This window comes from Gobio gobio (genome assembly GCF_949357685.1).
Source record: "Gobio gobio genome assembly, chromosome: 12".
Classification (NCBI taxonomy): domain Eukaryota; kingdom Metazoa; phylum Chordata; class Actinopteri; order Cypriniformes; family Gobionidae; genus Gobio; species Gobio gobio.
Genome location: NC_137105.1, coordinates 23,509,353 through 23,518,406, shown reverse-complemented (window position 1 = coordinate 23,518,406; position 9,054 = coordinate 23,509,353). Strand labels below are relative to the sequence as shown.

At 37.6% G+C, this 9,054-nt stretch overlaps 1 protein-coding gene across 1 annotated transcript; it reads left to right on the top strand.

The window, feature by feature from the left end:
* Positions 1-1,472: 1,472 nt before the first annotated feature.
* ahsa1a (AHA1, activator of heat shock protein ATPase homolog 1a) lies at positions 1,473-8,854 on the top strand. Its single transcript, XM_079830811.1, has 9 exons — positions 1,473-1,879; positions 5,062-5,252; positions 5,335-5,417; positions 5,504-5,621; positions 5,710-5,801; positions 7,238-7,363; positions 7,453-7,554; positions 7,684-7,735; positions 8,000-8,854. Exons 1-9 carry the CDS (start codon positions 1,704-1,706, stop codon positions 8,170-8,172), a joined length of 1,113 nt encoding a protein of 370 aa, XP_079686937.1. The 5' UTR covers positions 1,473-1,703; the 3' UTR covers positions 8,173-8,854.
* Positions 8,855-9,054: the final 200 nt, after the last annotated feature.

Here is a 9,054-nt window from a genome sequence, read left to right as displayed (position 1 = left end):
GAAGGATGTCAAACTGTTTGTCAGAACGGTTTAATCTTAAAATACCACATTGTGCCAAACTTTGTGTACTGGGAATATATCCTACAGGTTTCTCACAAACAAAGAAACACACTATTGGACTTTGGATTGTTACATGCCAGAAGAGCCATTGCTGAACTGGAAGAGCATGGAAGCACCTTCTATAAAACAATGGATAAAAGAACTTTCCGAGTGCATTGGACTGGAAAGGCGGACTTATATCTCCAAGAGTAAAATAAAGGACTTTGTACAATAATTGTTTAAAATAATTGTCCCATAATAATTATTATGGGAGCCATACATGATTATTATATCATATGTAAAGTAGGGCCATGCCATTATTCTTTTAATGATTTATTTCTTTTTTTACATTTGTTTTTATCTTTTATTATCATTTTGAATTAGATTTTCTTGTAACTTAATGCTGCGTTCCGCGCGAAACGCGCCTTCTGCGCCGCGGGACCTCCAGACGCGCGTAAACGCGCCTTTCCATTGACTTAACATTGAAATCACTCGCGCCAGACGCTCTATTCGCGTTTGGTGTGAACGCAGCATAAAACTTGACACGGAAATGTTGTTTAACTTATTTTCCGCCGCATCTTCCACCGCGTCTTCGGGCCGTGTCTCCGGGCATGGCTCGGCCTTTGGCTCTGCTGACTCGAGCAGGTTCACAGCTGTCGGACAGAAACTTCTATAAAGCCTGTCTCTTCTTTTGTTCCACTTCATTTTTTTCTTTTTACGTTTTGCCGCACCCGAAAGCATCTTAAATGTTAGCCTACTCAAAACACCTGCCTGCTAGCTTTGTTGTCCCGCTCTGACCTGATTATAATAAATACAGTCATGGGCTGGCGTTAATGTGACGTAATGTAACAGTCTATGGTTAAGATAAACATCGTCACTATTTTTAGTTAATTAATAAATATTGAAATAAATTGTAGATAGGACATTTGTACAATTTTTTTTTTTTTTTTTTTGTCCCTCTGTCTGGGCCCCATCCCGCCAATCGGGCCCTAGGCACGTGCCTAGTTTGCCTTTGCGTTAATCCGGCTCTGGTTACAATTATAATCAAGTTCTTTACAGCTCGATAAAAGTTTACTTAAACATGATTTAAAAAGTACTTTAAAGTAAAACTTTTAATTTGACATTATTAAAAAGTGCACTTTCTTAAGTGTTTAAACAAACATTTTGCATTAAAGTAGCTACCTTAAGTGGTTAATTTTTTTATTTGTATAATATTATCAGCATTATTAAATTATTGTATTAGCTACACTACAAATGATCATTCAGTGATTTTTTTTTTTTTTAAAGGGGGTAGGTCTGAATTTCAGGAATTTTCATTTTTTAGGAAGGGTGAGATTTAGAGGGTTGTGCTGAGGTAATGAGGATCAATTGCCAACAAGGTGTCTCGCTTCTAGAGGAAGCTTCTTCACCCAGTTCCGGTTCTGGTACTTTCTAAGGGTCTAAATAAAGGTCTTGGGGGACAGCTGACGACTAGTTAAGCTGACAATTTACCTCTCGACTACTCCTTACATAAATTTGTATCTTTGCTCCGTGCCTCCTTAGATTTCCCAGTTTTGTTTTGTGCACCTACTTGTTCCGTTGTTCACTGTTCCTGAATAATCTTATGAATATTTACACTTTTTTATCGACGCAGCAAATCAGCTGAGCTCCTGCTGCATACGTTTATGCACGAATTTACATATGTCAATCTGAGCTACAAAGTAACCGCATCCGCAATTTATCGTAACATCTCAGTTCTATTGCATTATCTAAATTTCGTCATGGCCAAATGGGGAGAGGGGGACCCGCGCTGGATTGTGGAAGAAAGAGCAGATGCGACAAATGTCAATAACTGGCACTGGTAGGTAGCATGTGCATGTCCTCCAGTTGGCAGCTACACGGTGTAAGTTTTGTAGCTCTTTTCAATACAGTATGGTTAAAGGCATGCCTAATGCTGTAGGACTTTTATGAAGTGCCTCTTAATAAATTAAATTCCATTGAATGGAGGGTTCATAGGCTATTTATTAATCTAGATTTTAAGTTAATATGCGTAATGGATAGCGGAAAGTATGTAGGTTCTGTTGTTGATTACAGATTCAACACCGTCTCTCATTATGCGGACAGAAAATGTATATAAAAATAGATGATTTAGAAATGTTTAAAATCGAGTAGCCTATTACATGTCACATCATTGATATTTCATGTCTACATCTAATTTCTAATAGATTTCACAGAGCCCTTAGGTTAGTTTTTCCAGTGGTTGCAGAAGTCCCTGGAATGTCCTGTAGTTGAATGTGAGGGGTTGGCACGAGCTATTTTTGGAAGTACAAGAATGTGAGACAGAATTAGACAGGGTGTTCTGATGAAAAGCAACTGGAGTAAGACGTTTTAACTGTCCCACTTGAAATGTAATAATATATATATACTTGGTGTGTCTTTTTATCTTACACCTTCAACCCTATGATTATTCAGGTAGGGTAAGAATAAGTCACGTAATCCATAAAGTACTCACCTGTTCGCAGGTTCTTCAAGAATGATGTTGAGATTGTTCTTTTTTGAGGCTCAGTTTGTAGTTATAAGTCCCACCTGAGAAAATCATCATAATAAAAACACTTATTTTATTGGTTACAATACAAAGCAGTTAATGGAAAAATAGAAGAAGAAAAAATCAGCTAAGCTAAGAGCTCTATAATCAAACTTTAAACCGCAATATTGGAGATGTCCCTCGATTAGGTGTCAAGTGTCCTTCACGCTTAATACAGGCAGCATCTAAGGAGTACTTTACTCTTCAGTGTCTTAATACTTCTTTTTGGGGTATTCCAATTTAATATCAATCTCTGTGACTAATGTCCAATAGCCAGATGTCCTTCCTGCTCCTATGCTAGTCGTCTTTTTTCTTACTGTAGCATCTAGACCAATCACACACATATAATTATACACATATATAAACACACACACACAATTATTAATTATATTTAATGAAGAATTCAACAGACACCTCAACACCGTAACAAGCAAATGCCCAAGTAGGCCCAAGCAGGCACCGAGATGTCTGCTCTTCACTGATCATTATAAGTTTTTGTTCCCCCCTGGCTGACAGTAGTCCATCAGCCAGTGGACCTCAGAGACATTCCAGATGGGGGGAAGGTGGCCACTCCACTTCCCCATAGGAAAGACACATAAGGCCCATAAAAAAGGACTTTTCTCCATTAATAAACAGGCAAACCTTCTATCAATGAACATGCATATCTCCAGGAAATTGTGTGTATGGTTATTACTGTCTTGAATAGTGTTTTTTGTATTGTATACCATTGTTATGCATGCTTTATGATAGAACCACAGTTAATGTAACCTCACCTATACCATTTTTGGTATCTACGAATTTCTATTTAGATGATCTAAATGATTGTGCATATTATATGTTGATACCCATGCACCCAATCCAGTTACATATGCAAAATAACATGCTAGAAGAAAGAGGACCGTAAACGTTCCCTCCAAAAGTTTAAGTTCCTATTGGCTCACTGGCCCCCTGGAGGTGACCTCCACAGAAATCAAAGGCCACTTTCCCAGTGACTCTGCCCCTTTTTCTCTTCTCCTCTTCTGTGCGGCTTCTGGTTGCTGTTCTGCGGGCTTGCAGGCCTCAACTACAGCCAGCTATGTTTTAACTTTTCACCCTGGAGTAACAGAGTCAGACTAAAATTGCAAGTCTGTAATTCTTTCATTCAACCTGGAATAAGAATTACAACTTCACTATCATTGAACTGCTGAACCATTAAGACTTTCTTCTTAGACAACACCCAGACGCCCGTTCAATGTCTAAGGCATTGCAAGTATTGTACATTTAAATAACTAAATCGAGGTTTGGTATAAGCTGAAGACCCCTTGTAAGAAACTGATGGTTTGGTTCAGATGGTTAAATTCATCTTTCCATAGCTTCATTCCTCTGTTCTGTTTCTGGTTTCATTCACTTTCACCTTCTGTTCCCTGCCTTTAAATCAATTTCCCTTTAACGATGTGATCACAGCTACATGCTAGTAAAGAGTTATTTTTCTGCGGCCACATTAAATATCCTTTTTGAGAGTTGATAAATGATCAATTCTGAGTGTTTGCTGGACAAACAGATTAATTGGTTGTAATATTAATTCAGCTACATCAAGTTAATTCAATTAACCGATCCAAATAGTTAATTATAACAAGATATACTCAATTATTCATATTTCTCCCTCTTTACTTTAGTCTTCATCAAACTTATCGCCGCTTGTGGTTTTAACACCTCCTCTTCACCCCTGTGTGGCCTCATTAACCTTTGTGGTTAGTTAAGTAAGTTCATGAATTTACTTTTTCACACCTTTCGCTCATTTCATCCTGTTCTATAACATAAACAAAAGAAGTCAAGTACTTACATATCGTTGTAAGTATTGCAGGTACTTTCCAAACACACAGCATTCAAGCATCTTTATATTCAAGCATATAAAGCATTAACTAAAAAACTGGAAACAGGTAAATATCCATATAAAAACAATATATACAAATAAACACATATAACACATGTATGTATAGAATAGGTGCATGTGCGTGTGTGGTCCAGGTAAACCCGTTATGATGACAAAATGTCCTCACAAAGATTACAATATCCGAAATCCTTGTCCGTGTGGCGACATTTTTGGTCCCCATGAGAAAAAAAGCATATAAATCAGACTAAATTATATTTTTTGAAAATGTAGACATGCAGAAAGTGTTCTGTGATAGGTAGGTTTATGGGTAGGGTTAAATATACCATAGTTTGTACAATATAAAAATCATTACGTCTATGGAAAGTCCCCATAAAACATGAAAACACAATGTGTGTGTGTGAGTGTGCCCGATGTATGCCACATATGCCATTGTAAAGAAGCTTAAAGATACTTAAATCTGTCAGTCTGATTTACTCCTCAAATTTGAAGAAACTGCAATTAATAGTTGCAAAGTTTTCTTTTGAAACATAAATCATATGCAACTTCTTTAAAATAAACCGTTTATAATTATTTAATTTTCTTACAGGACAGAGAGAGACGTCTCAAGCTGGTCTCAAGATGTAATAAATAACCTCCTTCTTGGGATTCGTGTAGAGGGTGAAGAAGGCTCATGTGAAATCACAGATGTAAGCAATATAGACGGTGAGGCTTCCATCAACAACCGCAAAGGGAAACTCATATTCTTCTATGAGTGGATTGTTAAAGCCTCATGGACAGGTGAGTGAAAGTTATGTTTGCACACTCAACATAATAATTGAGTGCATTGGTAAATCTTTAAGATCTGTTTGCTTCAATTTAGGAACAAATAAAATTGGAATCAAATATAAAGGCACTGTGGAAATACCAAATCTCTCTGATGAAAATGACATGGATGACTTAGATGTAAGTGAACCTCTCTCCCAATAAAAGACTCTTTCTATACAAGAGAGCATGTTGCATGAAAATCTTACTTATATTTGTTTGTACAGATCTGTGTTACACTGTGTAAAGACCAGCCAAGCACACCGCTGACTAATCTCATGAGGAGGGAGGGAGTCAATAAAATCAGATTGGCACTGGGCAACTATGTAAAACATCTCAAAACAGGTAAGGGACCTAAAACATCGTTTATTAGTCATATCTGCTTTGTTTTATTTTTTATAGTTAGTCATATTTTTGTGACTTGTTTTTACAGAGTTCTCTCAGGGTATGATTTTACCAACAGACAATGCCCTTAACAAACAGAATCAGGAGCCACAAGCCAAGGTCAAACTGGACAAAACCCAAGTAAGTTTTCATAAACTTTTCTGGTAACAGAAATATATGCTAGATATATAGTCATCCATCCACTTTATTTTATGTCTGAAATGGGCGTCTCTCACATACTATGTAAAGCAGCACAAAACTTATGCTGTGTAATAATCAGCAAGTATACCCCCATTATAGATGTTTTTCTTTTAGTTATTGTTTCAGTTATTACATTTTTTGTGCTTATTATTTAAATCAAGTGATATACACTCACCTAAAGGATTATTAGGAACACCATACTAATACTGTGTTTGACCCCCTTTCGCCTTCAGAACTGCCTTATTTCTACGTGGCATTGATTCAACAAGGTGCTGAAAGCATTCTTTAGAAATGTTGGCCCATATTGATAGGATAGCATCTTGCAGTTGATGGAGATTTGTGGGATGCACATCCAGGGCACGAAGCTCCCGTTCCACCACATCCCAAAGATGCTCTATTGGGTTGAGATCTGGTGACTGTGGGGGCCATTTTAGTACAGTGAACTCATTGTCATGTTCAAGAAACCAATTTGAAATGATTCGAGCTTTGTGACATGGTGCATTATCCTGCTGGAAGTAGCCATCAGAGGATGGGTACATGGTGGTCATAAAGGGATGGACATGGTCAGAAACAATGCTCAGGTAGGCCGTGGCATTTAAACAATGCCCAATTTGCACTCAGGGGCCTAAAGTGTGCCAAGAAAACATCCCCCACACCATTACACCACCTCCACAGAAACAGAAATCGAGACTCATCAGACCAGGCAACATTTTTCTTCTAGTCTTCAACTCTTCAATTTTGGTGAGCTTGTGCAAATTGTAGCCTCTTTTTCCTATTTGTAGTGGAGATGAGTGGTACCCGGTGGGGTCTTCTGCTGTTGTAGCCCATCCGCCTCAAGGTTGTGTGTGTTGTGGCTTCACAAATGCTTTGCTGCATACCTCGGTTGTAACGATTGGTTATTTTAGTCAAAGTTGCTCTTCTATCGGCTTGAACCAGTCGGCCCATTCTCCTCTGACCTCTAGCATCAACAAGGCATTTTCGTCCACAGGACTGCCGCATACTGGATGTTTTTCCCTTTTCACACCATTCTTTGTAAACCCTAGAAATGGTTGTGCATGAAAATCCCAGTAACTGAGCAGATTGTGAAATACTCAGACCGGCCCGTCTGGCTCCAACAACCATGCTACACTCAAAATTGCTTAAATCACCTTTCTTTCCCATTCTGACATTCAGTTTGGAGTTCAGGAGATTGTTTTGACCAGGACCACACCCCTAAATGCATTGAAGCAACTACCATGTGATTGGTTGATTAGATAATTGCATTAATGAGAAATTGAACAGGTGTTCCTAATAATCCTTTAGGTGAGCGTATGTTCACCTTAACTTTTAAGCTCTGTATCAAAATTGAATATATATATATTTTGATTCCCCCACAGACTGAGTCCTCCTCTACAGGTGACTATTCCAACACTGGAGTCAAAATTCCAACAGTGTCTTTCAGTCTGAAAGACACATTCCTTACCTCACCAGAAGAGTTGTACAGGGTTTTCCTAAACCAAGGGGTCAGAATCACTCTCCTATTGTCCTGTTTGCCTATACAAATGCATAGATTATTTGATGTGGAACTCACTTTTTCCTTGTCCGTCTGTAGATGGTACAGGCATTTACACACCTTGCTGCTTTGGTGGAGGGGTGCTCGGGTGGCAAATTCCGACTACTGGAAGGAAATGTTCACGGACAATTTGCTGAACTGGTAAGAATAATCCTTTCATGATTTTAAAATGTTAAATAAATTAATTTAAATAATCTGTTGAGAATTGAACTTCTCTAATGAAGCATCGTTTTCAAAAATGATTTTAAAAAGTATGCCCTTTCCCTTTAGATTCCGGACCAGAAAATTGTCATGAGATGGAGGTTTTCAAGTTGGCCAGCTGGTATTTATTTATTTATAAAATTTTTGTATATATTAATATAGTTGTAAAATATTTTTGATGAATCCACATATCACTTTTAATTTTAGTAATAATAATAAATGTTATTTTTCTATATCATTTGTTTTGTATATATATTAAGGCATATCAATGAAGTCTGAGAAATATTTTGATCATTGTGGATTGTTTGTAGCCAGTGTTCATCACTATTGTTGGGTCTGTTTGCTTTAATCTGAGTTATGATTTTTTTTTTTAAATCTCTTTCAGGACACGCAGCAACTGTTATTTTAAACTTTGTGAATCGAGGCAGTGAGACAGAGCTGATTCTGGAGGCCAGAGGAGTTCCCAGCAATGAGGAGGAAAGGATGAAAGAGGGCTGGCAGAGATACTACTTTGATGCCATTAAACAGACGTTTGGATATGGAGCACGACTCTGCTAAACCAGCTCAGGTTTCACAGACAAGGCTTAGATTGGGCCTTAGTTCAATTTGGACATTTAAGTAGCTTTTATAAACATGCACTTGAATAAAAACATTACTGGTGTGCATCTTGAAACAAAAGAATGTCAGTGACATATTTTAAGATGTGTCAGTGCAAGTTACTTTCAGTTAAAACAGCTCAAATATGCATTTTAGTTTGGGACTAGTTTAAGCCTCGTCTGTGAAACAGGGGGTTGGAAATGATATCTGTGGAAGTGTGAATATGAAACACTGTATATCCTGCCTGCACCAGTTAGTTGGATGTCCCCAAACACCTGTGCCTTCTCAATGAAAAAATAGCTGCCTAGATTCTTTTTGTATTTGTTATTGCATTGCATTAGAGCTTATATAATGTTTGAATATGTCTGGGCATTCCAGATAAAGCATTGAAGAATTTAAAACTGAGTGTTTTATAAGTGAAATTATGTTTGCCTGTGATGAAATGAAAGTCGAATTAATTGTGTGATACCTCTTAAATATATTGTCAGATTTTGTGGAAACCGTGTTGTAATAAAACAGGAAGTTAATTTATGGAGCCTTTAAACCTGTTTATCACTCGAAACATTACTTTTAGGCTATATAATGTTTGTAAACTACACTTATTTCTAAAATGTATAGTAATAATAATAATTATTTCATATTTTATATCTCCCATACTGTTTACTTCACACGCGGCTGAGAGAGAGTCAGCTGTTCACAGGCGTTCCCACATCCTGCAAACTGTCGTGTACACTTCTGCACCATTCGTGTGTCTCAGCAGCCGTAATGCTCTTGTGTGTGCACAACTGATTGGCCAACTGACTCTTGGAGCGCAACGATTGGCTATCACCAACGGTCCGGTAT

Coding starts and splice junctions, on each gene's coding strand:
- ahsa1a (XM_079830811.1), top strand. CDS start 1,704: ATGCACGAATTTACATATGTCAATCTGAGCTACAAAGTAACCGCATCC. Junction 5,622..5,709: donor TGTAAAACATCTCAAAACAG/GTAAGGGACCTA, acceptor TTGTTTTTACAG/AGTTCTCTCAGGGTATGATT. Junction 7,555..7,683: donor ACGGACAATTTGCTGAACTG/GTAAGAATAATC, acceptor CTTTCCCTTTAG/ATTCCGGACCAGAAAATTGT.